At 37.3% G+C, this 22,335-nt stretch overlaps 1 protein-coding gene and 1 pseudogene across 1 annotated transcript in view; both read right to left on the bottom strand.

Moving 5' to 3' along the window:
* Window positions 1-22,335, bottom strand: part of RRM1 (ribonucleotide reductase catalytic subunit M1) — a 40,065-nt gene that overhangs the window by 10,420 nt on the left and 7,310 nt on the right. Inside the window, exons 3-13 of the mRNA XM_020891103.2 lie at window positions 19,691-19,868; window positions 18,491-18,591; window positions 16,677-16,736; window positions 15,773-15,812; window positions 15,364-15,526; window positions 9,259-9,400; window positions 7,425-7,508; window positions 6,177-6,338; window positions 5,734-5,813; window positions 2,954-3,155; window positions 149-298 (exon numbers count right to left, since the gene is read on the bottom strand). Coding sequence (XP_020746762.1) covers window positions 149-298; window positions 2,954-3,155; window positions 5,734-5,813; window positions 6,177-6,338; window positions 7,425-7,508; window positions 9,259-9,400; window positions 15,364-15,526; window positions 15,773-15,812; window positions 16,677-16,736; window positions 18,491-18,591; window positions 19,691-19,868 — 1,362 coding nt within the window. The remainder of the gene's footprint in view (window positions 1-148; window positions 299-2,953; window positions 3,156-5,733; window positions 5,814-6,176; window positions 6,339-7,424; window positions 7,509-9,258; window positions 9,401-15,363; window positions 15,527-15,772; window positions 15,813-16,676; window positions 16,737-18,490; window positions 18,592-19,690; window positions 19,869-22,335) is intronic.
* On the bottom strand, window positions 3,162-5,727 carry LOC110135805 (transcriptional enhancer factor TEF-4 pseudogene; annotated as a pseudogene).

Below are 22,335 nucleotides of genomic sequence, written 5' to 3'. Positions count from 1 at the left end.
AACATTCTGTACCAAATGACACACTCTCTATCTCAGTTTTCTCACACCATTCCAATGATAACCATTTACATGATGATTAGAAGACTATGATAAACTCCTTCCACCTTGGATTTCAATTATTACCATAAGCAGAGAAATCTATTCATACCTCTGGGATAGGGTAGTAGTTAATATCAATAATTTTATTCAAGTTTCGGACAATGACTTTGGTGACTTCAGCCAACTTTGTAAAGTCGTATGTGTGTTCTGATGTGACATACATATTCAGGGCCAGGGAAGCCAAGTTACAGACTGCAACCTAGAATTTGAAGAAAAAGGGTCAAGAATCACACAATTTTTATTTCAATGACCCTACCCTGTAAACCTCTAACACTTGCTGACATTAAAGTTTTCATTTCTATCTTTGATTGGTTTCTCTTCACCATTCACCAGTTTATTTCAAAATCCCAGGACCTATTCACATATGTAAACTGTTACATGCACCAATGAAACAGGTTAAGATGGGGGAAGAACCATATGCTCCATAGTACAAGGCTCTATTATCAGACATATGTCACACTGTGCTATAATTTTTTATGTATGTCAGTAGATATGCACTAATACAACAGCCACTAAATAAAAACATGAAATTTAAAATTCACTTTCTTAATTGCACTAGTTATATTTCAAGTGCTCAGTAGCCACCCAATACAGAACATGTCTATCACTGTAAAAAGCTGTTCCAAATTACACATCTACCTCATCCTCATTGAGACTCCAACAGCCCATAACAAAGGATCCAAGTATGAATTTTAAAAAAGCTCTTTAGGTGATTCTTACTACACTAAGTGGTGAACTTTTTCAGGTTAGGGATCATATCTTTTTTATCCTTGCATTTTCAGAATTAGCACCACCACACCTGGCATATAGCAAATGCTTAATAATATTGAATGAATATACTTCCTTTGCCATTTTGATTACAACTATCCCAATCCAAACTCTCAACTCCTCTCACTTAAACTCCCTCATGCCCTTCATACCTAATCAATTCTACACATGGTGACAAAGTACCCATTTTTAAAACACAGCTCGAATCACATAAGCCTGATAAAAGCAAAGGAGAAAAATAAGGCAGGAAATTGGGGCTAAGGATGGAAGGAGTGCCATTTTTCAATAGAGTCATCAAGGGAGACACCACTGAGAATGTGACATATGAAGAAAGAACTGAAGAAGTCAGAAAGCAAGTCACATGGCTCTCTGGGGAAAAGAGCATTTTACCACTCAAAACTCCTGCAACAGGAGTATGCTTGATGTTTGAGAAATGGTAATGAAATTAGCAGGGTTGGAGTACAGTAAGCAAGGGGAAAAATAAGAACAGGTGAGGTGGGATACTCAGTTGTGTACCATCTCACAGGGCATTCATTATAAGGACTGAAATGAGGTAATAATATATACAACTGACACAAAAGGCCCAATATTACATGATTCCATTCATATGGAATGCCCATAATAGACAAATCCAGAGACATAACATAGATTAGTGTTGCCAGGGGCTAGGTGAAGTGGGGAACAGACAGTGAATGCTAACAAGTACAAGGTTTCTTTCTGGGGTGATGACAATGTTCTAGAATTAGTTATCAGTGATAGTTGTACAACCTTGTGAATATACTAATAAAAAATCATGGAATTGTATCCTTTAGAAGGGCGAAATTTACGGTATGTGACTTATATCTCAATTTTTAAAAAATGAACAAACTCTGGATGGGTGGGAAAGTCAAAGATAAGTATTGTGCAGAGAATGGTATGATCTGATTTTTTGTTTTTAAAAAAGGTCATTTTATTCTCTGTAATACAGTCTATCTTATATAACAATATAAGTATATGTCAATTTCCTCCAACTGAATTGTAAGTTTCTAGAGGGCAGGGACTAAGCCACATTCATTTATATCTCAGAGCACCACGTCCAGTGTCTTACACATGCTTGGTGGTCAGTAAACTTTGTTAAATCAAACTGCAAGCTCAGCAGTATGTTCAGCTCACTTACCATTTTCTTTGACTTTTCATCTGTCATGTTTTTAAGTCCTAGAATTCAGGATATCTTCCTTCCTCCTCATTTTCACAGCTTACATGCAATATCCACACAGTCTGTCATCTGACTAACGCAACAATCTCCATAAAGTAACCTACAACTGCTTCTCACACTAAGCCATTCTATAACCAGAATGAAGAGGTATCCTTCCCTTCCTAGCAATGCTATTTTCCTTTCAGAAATCTACAAGGGCTTTCATATGTCTGAGATATGCCAGCTTTCACGTACTTTCTCTCTTCCCTCAACCATAGCCATCCCTCCATACGTCAAACCTTAATGTATCTGCTCCATCACAATAAACTTACTTTCCACTCCCTGCACAAAACCTATCCTTGTCTGACCTGTCATACTGGTGGTTCTTCCCAAATAGAAAACTTTTTCATAAACTTCTTTTTAAAATAACCAAATCAAAAAAATAAATAAATAAAATAACCAAATCTACATCTCATTTCCTGTCTTGCCTCTTCCGTGAGTGGCCTTAAAGATTTGAGATGAGAATTTTGTCTCACATTCACTGAAAGGACTCTCATGCTTACATACTTTAAACTGAATGTGCACTCTAACACATTACCATGTTTGTCCTCACTCTAACATTTAATAATTATGTATTGCTATTTTTCTCAAGAAAAAATTATTACAACAATGTGTGTGTAAGAAAAAGTCGACAATCTTTTCTATATGGCTTAGACTAAAAGATTTTTAAGGGCACACATCACACCTCTTCCTTCCTTTATAATCTGTCTATTTCAGTGCCCTTCTGCTTACAGTAAGCTATGAACACTCCCTTCACTCAACTCAAGGGAAACCAAACTAGAGATTCACAAACAATTCACAAACTCCTAAGATTCTTCTCTCAGTACCCAAGACAGAAGTTCTTCTACCTACCTCATCTTTGCTGGTATACTCCACTATTTCTGTGCACAAGTTGCTGCATTTGATGGTTCCCAAGTTCTGCTGGTTGCTCTTTCGATTACAGGAATCTTTGTACAGCATGTATGGGGTACCTGTCTCTGTCTGAGACTCAATGATGGCATACCAAAGCTGCTGAGCTTTTATAACTTTGCGGACACGACCTTCTTTCTCATACCTGGAAGGCAAAGCTAGTATTATTTTAATATTCCCTAAGAAAATTTTTATTGCAGACAACATGAAGAGAAACACCAAAATATAAAATGTTGAAAGCTCTTAAATTTTTACTAAGTTTTGCTAAGGGAAAAAAATTAGGAATATGATACACATTTTACTATGGCTAAAGCCAGACCCACTAAATCAATAATACCTTCCATAATAAAAAGGAACAAAGACAGAAATAGTTAAATAGTGCCAGCTACAGCAGTACTCTGGCTCTGGTGCTATTACTTAATGAACTACTGACACCTGCATCCCAGTTGCTCTCAATTCCTGTGTACAATACAAAAGCATGACTTGCTTTATCAAATGTACTTTATAACAAAGCAAATCAATAACCCTGCTAAATAACTCTGCATTAATTTTTTAGAGGACCTATTAAAAACATGATTTAACTTGAACACCTATTTACATGTCCCAAAGATTTTTGTTCTGTTTTTTAATAATTATCTTTTGTTATATTAAAAAAGAAAGATTTCCAGGGCCCAGCTGGTCTGCTACTGCACAGAAAGGGTTAACTTTCAACATTCAATCATCAGGGTACCGGGATGCAGGTGGTACGGGATGCGGGTGGTACTGGTACAGAGGCAGCCTGGGAAGAGGGAGGGCGCTGACCAGCAGAGGGACAAGGCAATGTGTAACTGGGGCCCTCCAAAACAGAAAAAGGGGAGGGTGCCTGTCAGAGACAGAACCAGTGCTGTTCCCCCTGTGTCTAATACTCTGAAGTATTCTGTCATTTCAGACACCTCTGTGAGGTTCCAACGTCAGAATCCATCCTTTCCTCACAGTCCCAGCACATTCAACTCACAACCCAGCTTTTAAGGAGTAGCCCCTCCCCAAGTAAGAGGAAAGCTGGAGGTCCTTCCTGAGAGGAGGGTATTCTGGGGATGAGCCACTTTTGGGGTCCCCCTTCAGTCTCTAACCAGGCGGTAAATGTGGTGCTGGGCACCCCGCTCACTGGTGAAAACCTCGAAGATGTAGGTGATGCAGAGCAGCAGTTCCTAGGTGTCTCTGGTTGTCACCACCCAGAGGATGGTGAAGTTCTCCAGGATGCTGTTCATCACATGGCACTCCAGCAGCTGCCGCAGCTAGTGCAGAAAATTCACCAGGTGCTTGCACATGGGAGAGTGCAACATGTGGTACACAAACCTCCCATCCTCCAGCAGGGCATGTTCCGTCTCCACCTTCTCCACCACCTGCTTGCCAAAGGAGTAGACCTTGAAGGAACAGGCGAGAGTCATGTGCTCCAGGCTCTCATACAGGCTGCTCTCTCCACAGAAGCCACTGCTGCCGCCGGCGGCCCCACCTCCTCACCACTTGGCCCTAGGTCAGGTCCACCCAGAACCTGACCAGGAAGAAAGTGTGGGTGGCCCCATGGTCATACAGCTCCTATAGCCCTTCTTTTTTCAGGGAATCTGTCATAGGTCTGTCAGATGTCCACACTCTCGAGGCAGGGCACTCCAGGGTTGGGGCAGAGTGCAGGCTGATGTGTACAAACAGGTGCTGTGACCGAGCAGTGCCCAGAGTCCAAGCCTACCAGGCTGGGGGTGATGTGGCAGGTGGGGGCAAAGCAAGGGGTAAGAGGGCTTGGGAAGCTCATACCCTGGCAGAGCAGTAGATGGAGGAGTCAGTGACAAGGAGAACAGTGTCTTTGAGAAAGGTTTCACATCTGGAACATTCGAGGAGGGCCCAGAAGCCCCGACCAAAACTGGAAAGGTTCTGGGGTCTGAGGACTGGTGGGACCCAGTCTAGCCTGCAGGGAAGGTGCTGAGATGAGCTGGACAAAGGACACAGTAGTCATTGTCTGGAAAGCCTTGTCCTTGGAAACCTGGTCCATATTCAGCGCCTTGAGCATCAACTGGATTTCCCCAGATTTCCCTTGGGCCAAAGTCTGGACATGACTAGAGACTGTTTGTGAGTTTAGGTCTTCCACGATGTTGCAGGCAATCAGTTTATCACAACCATACAACTTGCCTCCATTGAGCAGGATTTTCCTCTGGCCACAGGGTAGGTAAGTGGCCGTGGCCTCCTGGAAACTCTGCTCGATGTCTGTACTCCAGAAACCTTCTGTGTCTGTCAGGGCCCTCATCGCCCCCCACCCCCTCACTGCCCTCCTCGCTTCCTTCCGTAGTTCCTGTCCAGCCACTGCCATTGGGGGTGTTCCCCTACCTGGGCATCCTGGCCAGGGGGCTGGGGGTAGGTTTGTCATGAGTAATGCTTTTGGCCACGCCATGCAGCATGCTGGATCTTAGTTCCCCAGTCAGGGATCAAACCTGTGGCCCCTGCAGTGGTAGAGTGGAGTCTTAACCACTGGACAGCCACGGAAGTCCTTCCAAAGTTTTAAGAAAGACAAACCAAAATTTTGGTGAAGATTCAGGAAGAAAACATACTACAACAAAATTACTAGTCACATTCTCTTCTAGATGCTTCTGAAGAATCCTAGAAACTGGCTAATGATTGACACAGTTTTGAAATTTACATCCTGTAAATAAAAGAAACAAGGTTAAAACATTATTACTTTTATATTTGTCCCATACCTTTCATATAGCTTCTCAAATTCTTCTCCCCAGACCTCATCCAGACCAGGACACTCATTTGGACACATCAAAGACCAGTCCTGCAAAGTGAAGAAGAGTACCAACTATAAGAAACTTCAAATAACGAGTCACACATGGTCCATTAGGAATACTGCAAGGGATAGGGTGGCCTCCATAGACTGTCTTAAAATTCTGCTTCAGAAATATTATTTAGGCTCAAGTCCAAACATCTAGTTCTGCCTATTTGTTCATGACTTCTCAAGCATTTAGAGCATCTGCTTTAGAGAATAAAAATCCAAGAAGGCGAGAATGGCATTTCTTGCTCAGCATGCCTTGCTGTTGGATAACATATAGGTAGATTCTTCATAAGCATGATTTAAGATGACTGAGGAGAAAACTCATATGAATCAAGTTGTTATTACTAACAAGTACCTATCTCTCACCTGATTAGTCTCCACTCGCTTCATGAAGAGATCTGGAATCCAAAGGGCAAAGAAAAGGTCCCTGGCACGCTGCTCTTCCTTTCCTGTGTTCTTCTTTAAATCAAGGAACTCAAAGATGTCTAAATGCCAAGGTTCCAGGTAAATAGCAAATGCCCCAGGTCGCTAAGGGTAAATAAACCATCATTCTTTTCAGAATCAGAATGAAATAAAGGAACTTCATATTTTCCAAAGCACTTCAATAATATCTTCTTGGATCTTCACTATAATTAATGAATTACATGAGATAATACAAATAAAAGTACTATAAAAATATAAAGTAGCAGTATTTTTCTTACACTCCTAGGTGTAAAAAAGAACAATTAACACAAGAAAATGTGAAACAAGAAAGAATAAATAATTTATCCAACATGACACAGTGAACTAAAGATGGAGCTTCCTCTTCAGCTGTCATGCAGCTCACTTTACACTCTGTGATATGTATGTAAAGCCCAAAAAATTGCTTTAACTTTGACCGTAAGTTGTGCTTTTACTAAAGATCACAAAAAGGTGGTATGTCTTATCAAGGTCCTCACAGATTCCATTAGATGGGCTAGATGGCTGCAATGTATCCTGCTGATAACATTAGAAAAATGGCCCAATACTCTCTATTTTCCCTCTATAATACAGGCCAAGTTTTGCTATTTGTCTTTTTTTTTTTTTAAATAAAAACCTAGAACACATATTACAACCCCTTTTCAAGATTGAATATTAATATGTGCTTAATCGTTCAAGACATGTCCAACTCTTTATGACCCCATGGACTACAGCCTGCCAGGCTCCTATGTCTATGGGGATTCTCCAGGCAAGAATGCTGGAGTGGGTTGCCATGCCCTTCTCCAAGGTATCAATATGAGTCACTACTTTAGAAATGCCTTGCAAATAAACTGTCTTGTAAGAAAGCTGACTAGATCACTGGCTGCCTGGAGCCAAGGATAAAGTATGTATGTGTAGGAGTGATGGATGATGAATACAAAGGAAACACATTGGTGTGGCAATGTTTTATGGCTTGACTGGTGTGATTACACAAGTATATAATCATCAAACTGTATACTTCAAGTGTCTATACTTTAAAATAAGTAAAAATTATACACATTATATTGATCATAAAAGTGGAAGAGTTGTTAGAAACATACACAGTGAGCTATCTTATTATAAGTTTATATGAGATTTTCAGTTCTGATTTCTAGGACTTTCAATCACAAAGCATACCTTGTTTCCACCTTGATCCACATATCGAGCTGTGTTGTTATATACTCTCAGCATTGGTACAAGACCATTGGAATTGCCATTAGTCTGAAAAAGAAAACAGGATAAAGGCATCTGGAGGAGCAAGAGGGGGTCAGCAAGGAAAAGAAGAAAATGGGTCAACAGCAGGAAAATTACTCTCTCCCAGTCTAGCTTCATCCGCTCCCCATTTCCACCTCTGCTTTGAAAACATAATGCCCAACATAAAACAAAACTGTGGAATAAATTACAAATATGTACAACATTATTTCATGGCATCTCTAGCTTACGATAAGAAATAACAACTATAAGTCAAACGAATCCAAAATCAGGATAGCTGAATTTAAACCCCATACTTTCAAAAGGTCATCATATAATGAAATAATTTGGGTACAGTAAAATCCCTACTACAGTATATTTTTCTCAAAAGAATTCAAGGCGATTTATAGTAAGAATTATATGCAGTAGATAAATTAATACAATAAGGCAAATGGAGATTCTCCAATAAATAAATTCTAGAATGAAGATGAGATACCTATCAAATTTTTAAAATAATCATTCTAACCCAAGGCAAGACTTTAAGCACCCTAGAAAGATAATGAACACCACATAACAGAATGGTTTCTTCTGGACTCTCTTTCTATAGGGTGAGATATTTTCTTCACCTTATAGAGGAGGAGACAAACTCAGAGAAGTAAAATAACTTGCACTAGGCCACACTACTAGTAATTAGTAGAGACAGGATTTAAATCCAGGTCTTACTCAAAATCATCAAATTTTTTTCTTTTGTTTTTTAAATTGAAGTATGGTTAATTTACAATATTGTTATTAGTTTCAGGTATACAGCATAGTGATTCAGTATTTTATACTGAATGTGATTTCAGCCTATTATAGTCCATTATACATTATTGCAATATAATGGGTATAATTCCCTATTCTATACAGTATATCCTTGCTGCTTAAATATTTTATATATAGTAGTTTATATATTAGTTAATGCCATATCCGTAATTTGTCACTATTTCTCCACATCTTCATTAGCACTTCTTTTCTGTTGTTCTGATTATAGCATACATCCTGGTGGGTGTAAAGTGATATCTCACGTGGCATTGATTTACGTTTTCCTGATAACTAATGATGTTGACCCTGCTTCCCTGACCGTTTGGCAACCACAAGTTTGTCTTCTTTATCTGTGAGTCTGTTTCTGTCATGGATACACATCCATTTGCCTTATTTTTAAGATTCCACCCAAAACCATGATCTTGACTCCCAGTCAACAGTGAACTAAAAGAGCTGAAATTTACTTCATAAAGTATTTATGATTAAGCTTGAATCCCTGGCTCTATCACATGTTAAATGACTAATCTCTGGAAGTAATTTAACTTTGTAAGCTGCAGCTTCCTCACTTGTAAAATGAAGACAACAGTGGCTACACTCACAACGTCACCATAGGGAGTAAAGTTTACTGTGTTTGTAATGTCTATCTATCTCATAAGGTTGTAGTAATTCACATAAAACTTTTATAACATTTAGCATATAGTAAGCAATGAATAATAAAAGCTATTAATATTATTATTATTGCTAAAGCAAATCAGAATTCCAAAATCTGAGCTAAAAAACACCATAGAGCCCATCTAATCAACCTCTAATAAGATAGCAGTAGTGAAATCACTCATTCTAAGTTGCACAGCCAGCTAGTAATTAACAGAGATCCAGTTCTCCCACGCTCCCGCAAATGCCCTCTCAACCACAACCCTGGTTGTTTATGGACTTGAATCCCTCTAGCCCACATATTTTTAGTCACATAACAGAAGCTTACCCCAGCAATGTAGCTGCCAGTAGCTCGAATACAACTCACAGCAACACCAATTCCGCCAGCGGACTTGGAAATCAATGCACACTGCTTTAGAGTGTCATAAATGCCTTCAATGCTATCATCTTTCATACTCAGAAGGAAACAGCTACAGGGGGGAAAAGTCACAATTCAGCAAGGAAATGAAGGAGAGTCAAAAAACAACTATATAATTCAAAGAGAGTAAGTTAGGCAAATAAATGATCTCAAACTTACAAAATTTTTTTTAGAAGAAAAAAAAATTCTTTTTAATGTTTTTAGAAGGAAAAAGAACCAAAACCTTCATTGGATATGACACAATATAACATATCAACATACACTGTTTTAAAATCATCTTGCCATCTAACCTAGATGCTGAGCCTACATAAAAGTCTTAGGGATAGGTAAAAATATCAGCTTACCTATTCACCAGATTACAAATGTGCCATTATAACATTTTCTGAGGTAAATTCCTAAGCATACTTAACATCTTTTCAAGCCAAGAAAAATGCAGTTCAGTTCAGTTCAGTCGCTCAGTCATTTCCGACTCTTTGCGACCCCATGAATCACAGCATGCCAGGCCTCCCTGTCCATTACCAACTCCTGGAGATTACTCAAACTCATGTCCATCGAGTCGGTGATGACATCCAGCCATCTCATCCTCTGTCGTCCCCTTCTCCTCCTGTCCCCAATCCCTCCCAGCATCAGGGTCTTTTCCAATGAGTCAACTCTTCACATGAGGTGGCCAAAGTATTGGAGTTTCAGCTTCAGCATCAGTCCTTCCAATGAACACCCAGGACTGATTTCCCTTAGGATGGACTGATTGGATCTCCTTGCAGTCCAAGCGACTCTCAAGAGTCTTCTCCAACACCACAGTTCAAAAGCATCATGAAAAAAAAAAACCACCAATCCAATAATGAACCAAATTTGATATGTCCATCAAAATTTAGCTCCCTTACAGTCTTTTTTGAAGATAATCTTTCTACCTGTGATTTGGATCTTATCCTCCAACTCCAGAACCCTTATTCTACCAATGATCCCTTTTACCAACTTTAATATTCATCCAAACAAATAGACTTTATCTTTTGACTTTTTTATTGAATATTCAGACATTCAGAAATAATAGAGAATTTATAATATATACTTTGTACTTACCACCTGCTTCAAGAAATTTGATGCTACAAATATAACCTAATATATAATATATATATATATATATAACAAATATATGCTGTTTCCATGCTTTCTACGTTCCTTTAGCATTTACATATGTTCCACATTTTAAAAAAATTTCTGGTTTCATACTATCTTTCTGCAACCCACTTTTATTTAACTCAGTATTGTTTTAGAGAATCATTCCTACTGATACATATAGGACTAGTTTGCTGTAAGGTATTCCATTGTATGAATATACCAATATCCACTTGCCTGCTGGTGGGCATTTAGATTATTTCCAACTTGTTTGCTATGGAAGTTTTTAAACATATTTCCTTGTGTTTATATCTAAGGATTGTCTATAGGGTGTAAACTTAGGAAAGGAATTTGAGTCAAAAGATATGCATGTGTTCCACTTTACTAAAGATTCTCCAAAGTGAATGGGTAAGTATACTCTATCAATCAATGCATGAGTGTGCCCACATGCTTACCAATACTTAGTTCATCAGCCTTTTAACCTGTATCAATCTGTTGGGTATGAAATATCTCATTATGATGTTAACTTTCACTTTCTTAATTAAAAGCAAAGTTTATCATCATCTCATTTGTTTATCAACCAATCAGTTTCTTCTACAAATTAGCCCATGTTTCTATTTGGTTTTGTGTCTTTTTCTTATAATCTTTCAACAGTTAACATACATTGCAAGTTTCCTCTCACCGTCTGAAATCTTTTTCACTGTATTTGGTTTGCCAAAGTTTAAAATTTTAATATAGTCAATTTTTCCTTTATGTTGTCTGCTTATTATATCTATTTTAAGAAATGTTTCACTCCTCTGAGGTCATATATATTCTATCAAGATGTAGGTTGATAGTTATGACATCTGAAACCCACTGTCAAATGACTTAGCCAAAAATATTTTTAATTTTCAAGACAAAAATAAAAAATACATGTATATGACAAAATATCAGTAATTTTTAAAATCGAGGCGTAAGTGGGTGTATCAGTGGAGTTCACTCCTTCAAATTTTTCTGAATGTTTGAAATTCATATTAAAAAGCTGGGGAGGAAAATATTTATTTTCTCTACATGTTCTTCTAAAAGATTTTACTTTCATATTTATATTTTTCTCTTGAATTTATTTCTGTATATGACATGAAGAAAGGAAATCTAATTATACATTTCCCTATAGGGTAACCGATTTTCCTAGCACTGTTTTCCCAATGAAATACAATGATATCTGTTATTCATCAAGTTCTCATATAATCCACAAAGTAGGGTATTTACTCTAGGATAGATAAACATAGCTTTATAGTAGTCTTAAATCTAGCAGGACTTTTTCTTCAAAACTATCTTGCTATTTATATTAATTTCTTGTGGCTGTCCTAACAAATGCCACTAACTTGGTGGCTTAAAGTAGAAATTAATTCTCTCACAGCTTAGGAGGTAAGAAGCTCAGCATCAGTTTCACTGGGCCAAAATCCTTCAGAGGCTCTAGTGGAGAACATTCCTAAAGGAGTCAGCTTCTGGGCTCCTCTGCTTATAGCTACCTGACTCCAATTTCTGTCTCTATCTACACACTGCCTTCTTTTCCTCTGTATGTCTTGTATTTCCCTTAGCCTCTGTCTTATAAGAATATTTTTTATTAGATTCAGGGCCCACCTGAATAATTTGGGATAATCTCCCTATGTCAAGATCTTTCTTGGAAGGGGAAAATGACAACCCACTCCAGTATTCTTGCCTGGAAAATACCATGGACAGAGAAGCTTGGTGGGCCACAGTCCATGGATTTGCAAAAGAAACAACTATCTGACTAAATAACAACATGGATTTGTCAGTTTCTGTTATGTGGCTACTCTAAGAAGCTAAATAATTAAAAGCATTATTTGAAAATTAGATCTTTCTTAATCATACCTGAAAGACTGTTTTTCCTTATAAGGTAACATTTGTAAATTTCAGGGATTAGGATCTGGTGTATTTGAGCAGCATTAGATTATTCTTAGCCATTTGCTCCTCCATATAAATTCTGGAATCTGCATGTTAAAATTCTGACTGGAATTATACTGAATCTGTAGATTAACTTGGGAAAAGCTGACACTGCTATTAAATCCATTTATGAATATACGATCACTCTTGATTTGTTTCATAACGTCCTTCAATTACATTTTAGAATTTTTTCCTTAAAAGCCTTACACACCTTTCAATAGATTTATTCCTGAGTACCTTCCAGTATTATACATTTTAAAAGTTAAATCTTGATTTTTGACTTCACACTCCAGGATGTTGGGTGACTACACCACCATGGTTATCTGACCCCATGGACTGTAACCTTCCAGGCGCCTCTGTCCATGGGACTCTCCGGGCAAGAATACTGCAGTGGGTAGTCATTCCCTTTTCCAAGGGATCTTCCTGACCCAAGGATTGAACCCGGGTCTCCTACATTGCAGTCAAATTCGTTACCTCTGAGCCACCAAGAAAGCCCTTGTCTGGATCATTAAGACCTTTTTGTGTATGTTCTTCTGTGTATTCTTGCCACGTCTTCTTAATCTCTTCTACTTCTGTTAGGTCCATACCATTTCTGTGCTTTATTGGGCTCATCTTTGCATGAGATGTTTCCTTGGTATCTCCAGCTTTCTTGAAGAGATCTCTGGTCTTTCCCATTCTATTGTTTTCCTCTGTTTCTTTACATTGTTGACTTGAGAAGGCTTTCTTATCCCTCCTTGCTGTTCTCTGGAACTCCGCATTCAGATAGGTGTGTCTTTCCCTTTCTCCACTTTTTCACTTCTCTTCTTTTCTCGCTGTTTGGAAGGATTCCTCAGACAACCATTTTGCCTTCTTTCATTTCTTTTTCTTTGGGATGGTTTTGGCCACTGCCTCCTGTACAACGTCTAACCTACAGTAAGTGCTGGATATTATTATAAGCAGGTGAGCAGTAGGATTCCCTCTTCTCCCCTTCAGTTTCCATAATCGCCCTCCCCTGCCCTTCCCCTCTCTGTCACAATCTGTTTATGCCGACTGGTCACAAGGAATCAGAAGGGGGGCGCACCGACTCCTGCCATCTAGTGAGTCTCCTCACTCTGGCCCAGGTCCCTCTCCCATCTCCCCACCCTGAGGAAAGTCTCAGCTCTCCTTGGTGAAGAGGGGTAAAGAGAAAGATTTTCCAACTCCGCCTGGGCTGGGTCACCCACTGGGGTGTGAAAAGCAGAGAAGTTCTAAACTCTGAATCCCTGGGACTCCCCTGGTGGTCCAGAGGTTAAGGACTTTGCACCTACTGCAGGGGCCGAGGTTCAATCCCTGAACCTAGTCAGGAATCTGAGATCCCACATGCCACTGCAAAAAAAATCCAAATCCTTGTCCCAGCCCTGTCACTACCTCTGTGACCTTGAGTCAGCCACCCTCTGGGCCTTAGTTTTTTCATAAGTGAAATAAAGATATTGCTTTCTTGAGCACAAAAAAAAAAAAAAATAAATAAAAGTTAAATCTTCTTTTTTTGGTTTTGTTTTTTAGTTGCTGTGTCCAGCTCTTTTGCAACCCCATGGACTGTAGCCCACCAGGCTCCTCTGTCCATGGGATTTCACAGGTAAGAACAGTAGAATGGGTTGCCATATCCTTCTTCAGGAGATCTTCCCAACGCAGGGATTGAACACACGTCCTCTGCATTGGCAGGCGAATTCTTTACCCCTGAGTCACCAGGGAAGCTCCTTAAATCTTCTAGCAGCTAAAGTACAAATTTCAATAAATTAATTTATGTTGAATTTATATCCAGATATTCTACTGAAGGACTTCCCTGGTGTCTCAGATGGTAAAGAATCTGCCTGCAATGCGGGAGACCCAGGTTTGATCCCTGGGTTGGGACAATCTCCCTGGAGAAGGGAATGGCTACCCACTCCAGTATTTTTGCCTGGAGAATTCCATGGACAGAAGAGCCTGGCAGGCTATAGTACATGGGGTTGCAAACAGTCAGACACAACTGAGCAATTCACACACACACACACACACACACACACATTCTGCTGAAATCCTTTTACTTCTAATAACTTGTCTGTAGATGCTCTGTAGATGCTCTTAAGGAATCATTAGTTTCATTCCCTCATTTCCAACCAACCATTTTTTTCCTTATCTTACAATTACAATGCTGGCTCAGGCCTCAACTACAAAGCTAAAAACAGAGGTCCAACAGATTTAAGTTTTTAGTGGATATCTTTTACCAAAGAAAGGAAGTTATTTTCTACATCTATTTTGCTATTTTTTTAAATGAAAGTACTAAATAACATAAAATGTTAGGGCAATGAATTACATTAATACACTTTTTGATGTTAGCATATCCTTGAATTCCTGAGATAACCCAGCTTGCTTAGACTGTATTAGCTTTTTTCTTTTTTAATAAACTACTGGACTCTGTTCCACTGTTTCCTTTCTCAGAAAATGACACCATAATAAATCTGTTACTTTACCCATAACTCAGGAATCACTCTTGACTCATATTCAAATCACCAATTCTATCAATTTTACCTCCCAAATCTCTTGAATCAGTCTACTTCTCTCAATCTCTACTTTCACTTCCCTAACCCAAAATACCATACTCTCTCATACAGACTACTATTAGAATCCTCTAATTATTATCAGAAAATACTTTATTGAGATATAATTCACATACCATACAATTTTCCATTTCAAGTGTACAACTGATGGGTTTTATTATATTTACAGAGTTGTACAACCATCACCAGAAACAAGCTTAAAATTTCACTACTGGCATTTGTCTCTCATCAATTTGTTTACCACAATGCAGTAAGAGTTTTCCAGAAAGTAAATCTCATTTAATGATTGTTTATCAAATTAATTTTTATTTGATGAACTATCTAGTTTCTTCAGGTCAAGGTTTATTTCCCTAGTCAAAAGCGTTTTAGAATGTTAAAAGTGACTGTAGATGACACATACCTAGAAAGTTGTGGGCGGTTGGTACCAGCATTGAACAGAGTGGGAGAGGCATGGGTAAACCACTTCTCAGAAAGAAGGTTGTATGTTTCAATAGCAGCATCAATATCTTCTTTGTGAATCCCCACAGATACCCTCATCAACATGTGTTGTGGTCTTTCAGCCACTAAAAACAAGAGAAATTTTTCACATGAAAACTAGGCTGAGATATGTACTTGAACCTAAAAAAAGGAACAACAAAAGACAATTTAAAAAAATTTACACCAATAAGCAGCAAGATTATTCATAAACTAAACCTAAAGTTTAAAGTGTTAGTTAGAGTTTAAATAGAAATGTTAAGACAAATAGCTTAAAGTTCTATATTCAATATAATGAACAGAAAATATAACACACAAACGCATTCATGTCTCACCCTTCCCATTGATCTTCAACAAATAGGATCGCTCCAGTGTCTAGAAAAAGCAAAACAACTGAAAAACTTCCAGAGCATAGTTTTTAAAGACATAGTAGATATATCATTCACAATATGCAGCTATTTAAATCTACTCAGTTTTTAAAATAATCTTAAATGACAAGAACATCATATTTAGATTTACTAGTTTTAGCTTAGAACATTATCAATTGACTATTTTTTCAAAAAAGAATGCCTAAAATTTTCTGGAAAAAGCCAACTCTACATTAATATGTATAATGTTCATAGCAGAAGTTGTGGTATTCTTTATATTATAATGGTTCATATCATTAACATTTATAAAATGCTTATAACAGGCTAGGTACTGACCAAAGCAACATATACACACTCACTTAAACTTCAAGAGCATTTGATATTGAAATTTTATTATTATCCCCATTCTAAAGATGAGAAAACTGAAGGAAAAAGGGATTAAGTCCCTTGCTAATAAGAAATGAAGCGATGATTTGAACCTAGGTGGTCTGACATCAGCATTCACATTCTCAATCACTACATAACACTGTTTATCAACACAAAAGTACCTAGAAAACCACTTGGCACATAGTAGGAATTCAATAAATAGTTGTTGCATAAACAGGATAATATTGAATCATTCTGGCAAATTACCTGCATAACTCCACAGGTATCCAGAAATACTATTTGGAAAATTTGAAAACTGCAAATGAATAAGCTATCTTTCCTTAATTCAAACAATCACCACAATCCTAACCCCACTAATCCCTCAGGACCATCCCAACTCCCAACAAATTACTACCTTTATAATTATATCACTAAAACATAAACAAAAAATCTGTATTTCCTAATTGAAGAAGGAATTCCCACTTATTTGAAACCCATTATTTACCTTAAAGCCAAAGTAATTATAAGAGAAATCTCGGTCATAGATAATTGCAGAATTCAGGCGCTGATGAAGGTTTAAAAAAAAAAAAAAAACCCATAATTAAGATAATTACACTTATTTTCACAAAATTTGTTACCTTTCAGCCCTGATTTCAGAACTAAAATTGATATAGGATACAAGAGATAACACTAAGTATATTTGTTGTAGAATAGAAATCCATACCTAATGTTAAGGAAAAAAATTATATAAATTGAGTATCCTAACCAGGTTTAAAAACACATACATTAAAAGACTAGACGAAAACATGTAAGTTGTACATAAGTAAAAACATAAATGTGACTTTTCAAACTTTCCCTATTGTGTTTACAGTATCTCTAAAAAGGGAAAGAATATGAGTATAAAAGGGACTATATTATCATCCTAAAACATGTTTTTAGATTAGCTATTAATCCAAAAGTATTGGAGCCATATAAATACTAATACATATCTTTATTTTCCATTTTAAACTGTATACAATTTATGATAAACAATTACATTAATTATAAGGCTAATCAAATCCATAGTCCTTTAACAGATTTTAAACAAAATATTACTGTGACAGTGATATTTTAAAGCAGAACTGGCCATTGCTACAGAGCTTGTGTAAGCTATAAAGCCATTTAAAGGAAACAAAGCAATTAGGTACAAATAAGCATTTTGGATAGAAGAACATAGAGCCAATTTTTCAAAATACTATCAGTGTTTCCATACAAGGATCCATGTCCAAGGACTAGAAAAATCTATACGAAATTCCTCACTTTCTGTTAAATTTTTAAGGGCATCTTTGTTGCCAAGGCACGTAGGGGCTTTGCATGACTAATGGAGAACTGAGATACTCGATTATCAAAATTTATATTTTAGATACAGGTTTTTTATGTCATTTATTTTTGTTTCTCACCTGTCTTCAAGATTATACACACAAATACACAAACAACTCACTCAGTTTTCTCTCAGTCTCTTTAACATCAGATACATATTTAGAGATAGCCAACTAATCACTCTATTACCTACAGTTAAAATTGATTTCTAATCTGTGCAGATATGCATGGTAAATAAATTCTGTGTGCAAAAGGGCTGGCTGGATCTACCCATCTTTCCCTCTGTCCTCTGGGATGTAGTTAAGAAAGGAATTAAAACACAAATGGATAATTTTTAAGTTGCTGAGCAAGAAGACCTTCCAAAATTTAACCTGAGCAACCTTTTTGGAAGTCAGTTTGGCAATGTCTACCAAAATTTTGAACGTATATACTTTTTGGCTCAGCAATTTCACTTAAGGGATTTACCTCACCAGGATCTCATATCTCATCTATGAGCAACATACTACCATATGAGAATACTGACTGCAGTGATAAATGGAAAACAAATATTCATCACTAAAGCAATTCTTACATATATATATAATGATGATATGGCTATAGGATAGAATGCTATGCAGGTGTTAGAAAGAATAAGGTAAATTCATAAATGCTAATAAAGAACTATCTCTAAGATATACCTGTAAGTGAAAAAATATTAGAAAGAATAGTATGCACAGTACATTACCACTAAAAGGAAAAATAAATGCACACACACCATGTGTTACAGAACAATTCTGGGAAAAATACATTTTAAAATGACAAAGTGCTATACTTTCTAGACAAGAAAACCAGAATTCAGAGAAGGAGAATTACTTTTTACCTCTATCTCTTATCATAGTGTTTAAATTTTTAAAAATGTGTTCATTGCCTTAAAAAAACAACCTATAAAAAATTTTTCACCATGAAAAGTATTATACATACATCTTTATTTGCCAAAACAATATCCAATGTTGACTTGGCCACCATGGGAGAGTGTTTGCCATTGTGTGGATTTATATAGTTGAAGAGGTCTTCCATTACATCTAAAAACAAAACAACAGAAAATTAAAATACCAAAATCACTTAACAGCAAATTCAATCTTCAGGTTAACAATTTAAAACAGTGGTTCTCAACTGTCTTTCATCCCAACTCACCTTAGTACCTAGCAAAGAGAGTGCTCAATGGACAAATACATGATATATAAATATACACAGAAACTTACATAAGTAAAATAAGAAAACCCTTAAAGAAATAACTTTCCAGAGTTGGAGTGAGCATATACTCTTATAGTCTGAAAAGGACTGCCAGATGATTCTCACACCTTACTCCATTAAGGACTTATTAGGTGAAAATAAAGAAAAACATAAATTATAATCTCAAGTTTTCTTTTACCCTAACAAAACAGAAACTCAACTTAAAATTCAAAATCTATCATCTCAAGGATTTTACTTCTATAAATGCACATTGAGTAATAAGCTCTCTCTCTTTCAGACATCATAGCAGACATTTGGTCCTCTGTGTTTATATATAATACAGACACATACAAAGCTGGCATTCTGACACTGACTTGAATCCATAGATCAATTTTGGAAGATCTGATAGCTTTACTCTTACAAATCTACTGAAGAGGGAGATATAATGTTTAAAGTCCCACATAAAAGATCTGGAATTGAGAGCCAAAAGATTTCTACTCTCAGTCTACCAGCTGACTTCTTACATATCACTTTTTATATACTTAACACATTATTTAGCCTTCTTTTGCCCACATTCTCTGAACTGTAAAATGGGAGTGATGACTAATGGTGACAAAAGACTGATTGTAACATTTTGTTTAACTTAGGAATTATCAATAAATATTATTTTTTTTCCAACCACGCCACCACTAAGCATCTAAAGAGGGGCTTCAAAAAACAAAAAAATAGAGAGAGAACAAAAAGATAAAGAAAAGTTTCATTGACCTTTCCATGCAGCAGATGAGCAGCATGGAGACACAGGAAGTTCTAGTCTCCCTCTGCCACCAACTTGCACACTTCCCTTTTTCAAACAAGATGTAACTTTTCTTTTGATACTCAAGGTCTCATTCTAGTTCACTTATACATTTTCTGAGAATACTAAATTCTTTCTTTTTCTTCTAGACTCACCACTGAATACTTTCTTGGTTTCTTTGTGCAAGTTAGAGACGGCAATCCTTGCTGCCAGGATGGCATAGTCAGGGTGCTTAGTAGTCAAGGTTGCAGCTGTCTCAGCAGCCAAAGTATCCAGTTCCACAGTAGTGACCCCACTGTATAAGCCTTGGATTACTTTCATGGTGATCTGAGCCTATAAAAGCAAAGCTAAGAATTACTTGTGCTTTTCCAGGAACCAACATCTTCCTTAAAAGAACAATGAAGAAAACAATCAAATTTATATAAAAATAAAAGACAATTTCCTTTTATGAAAAATCATCTTTCAGAATTGTACACTGTGGAAAATTTAGTAATGAGACTTCATAAGTGAATATAGCTGCTAGAAAATGCATACTACATATACAATGAAGCATCCAAAGAAAGAAGGAAGGAAAGAGGGAGGGAGGGGGGAGGGAGAGAAGAGAGGGGAGAGAGGCAGGGAGTAGGCAAGGGAGCAAAGAGTAAAAAAGAGAAGAAAGTTAGTTTTAAAATTTAAGTAGAGCTTCACAAAGATTAACAGACACATAGGGAAACAGCTGAAAACAGACCAATTTTTCTATAAGTATTTTCCCATCTTTCATTCAAATTTTCTGTATGTAATCATGGTTCAGGCCATATACTTACCTATTTACCCCCAATTATTCCTAAGGACAAGAACAAGAAAGCAAACAAATCAAACTTTAATCAGTCTAGTGAAAGGAAATGAAACTGTAAGTTAGAATTGGGACTGAGCCGTTGGATAATTTAATGGCTACTCTTTAACACCTCCCTGGTGTGAATGGCTTCCCTGGTAGCTCAGACAGTAAAGAATCTGCCTGCAATGCAGGTTCCATCCCTGGCTCCGGAAGATCCCCTGGAGAAAGGCATGGCAACCCATTCCAGTATTCTTGCCTGGAGAATTCCATGGACAGAGGAGCCTGGCGGGCTAGTCTGTGGTGTCACAAAGAGTCGGACATGACTGAACGCCTTTCACTTCACTTCACTTAACACTTCACAAAATATCTCAACTTTCATAATCTTCTCTGACATTTCGCAATTACCTGTGAGATGGGTATTATAATTATCACCACTTTACATGAGGAACCAGGTTACTGGGAGTTGCCCAAGGTTTTTAACGTCCAAGTCTTCTGGCTCCATATCCCATTCAACCTCACTACATTTCACTGTTTTCAAGACCATACTGTAAGAGGCACCCCTTTTTAAAATACACAGTGCCCAAGTCAAGAAAGACAAATTCTAAGTTGTGTGTTACTGCTGTTCAGTCACCCAGTTGTGTCTGGCTCTTTGCAACCCCATGAACTGCAGCACACCAATCTAAGTTGTATGTATGTATGTATTTACTGAGTCTTAAAAAAAAAACACAACAGATTAGGGAATTCCCTGAATGTCCAGTGGTTGGGACTCTGAGCTTCCACTGCAGGGGTTCAATCCCTGATGGGAACTAAGATTGCACAAGCTGTGTGGCCGCAAAGGTAAAAAAAATTAACCCAACAGAAAATGAATGCCATTTCCCAGTTGACCAAAGCATGCCCCTCTCAAAAAAAAAAAAAAGTGTAATTACTAGTTTAAAATTTATCCCAATTACATGTTAGACCTAAACTCAAGTTTCTTCTGATCACTTTCTTCTCAGCAGGTAAGTCATGTTCAGTAAAAGAGTAGTGAAGTCTTCTATACACTTTCTGGTGCTACAAGGCAAGTAATCAAAACTCAGGATAAAACAACATCTGTGTGCTAATAACCACTCCAGATTTAAAGCATGCAGATTTGTTCATCTACCCTAGAACGCTCATACTGGCTCCAGCACCCTTGCACTCTGAAATGTATACAAGTGGCAACAGAACACCTACGAGTCAAGATACCTAGTCAAGGTACCAATATTCTTCTTCCTACACTCTCACTCATTTGTACAATCACCCCCCTTCTCTTTGAACCTTTCTTATCAAGGGAGATAAAATAAGATGATCTCTCAGGTTTGTTCCAACTCTAATATTTTAGTATTCTAATTATTGTGTAGTATTCTAAATGTAAAAGGGAAATGATAATAAATATATCTTAAAGCTGTATAAAATTATTCTCTTTCGACTATTTGGTCAATTCAATACTTATCAAGCATCTAATTATGTATGTGTTAAGCATTGTGGATATCACAAGAACAAGATACAGACCTCCCCAACAATTCTAGAGAGGATAGGAACATATAAATTCTATACTAGGTGATTAATGCTAGGAGGCCAGCGCAAGTGCTACAGTAATACAGATGTTTTTGTTCAGTCGCTAAGTCATATCCGACTCTGCGACCCCATGAACTGCAGCGTGCCAGACGTCCCTGTCCTTCACCATCTCCCAGAGTTTGCTCAAACTCATGTTCATTGAGTTAGTGACACCATCCAACAATCTCATCATTTGTTACCCCCTTCTCCTCCTGCCCTCAATCTTTCCCAGAATCAGGGTCTTTTCCAATGAGTCAGCTCTTAGAATCAAGTGGTCAAAGTATTGGAGCTTCAGTGTCAGCATCACTCCTTTCAATGACTATTTAGGGTAGTAATATAGATAAAATATCTAAATAAGGATGGGGCAATATGGATTTTAAGAAAAAAGATTATTAGAGACTCTATGTAGTA

The sequence above is a fragment of the Odocoileus virginianus genome, chromosome 10 (assembly GCF_023699985.2).
Source record: "Odocoileus virginianus isolate 20LAN1187 ecotype Illinois chromosome 10, Ovbor_1.2, whole genome shotgun sequence".
In the NCBI taxonomy this organism is placed as follows: Eukaryota; Metazoa; Chordata; class Mammalia; order Artiodactyla; family Cervidae; genus Odocoileus; species Odocoileus virginianus.
The sequence above is the reverse complement of the archived record's forward strand: the minus strand, read 5'-3'. Positions and strand labels throughout refer to the sequence as shown.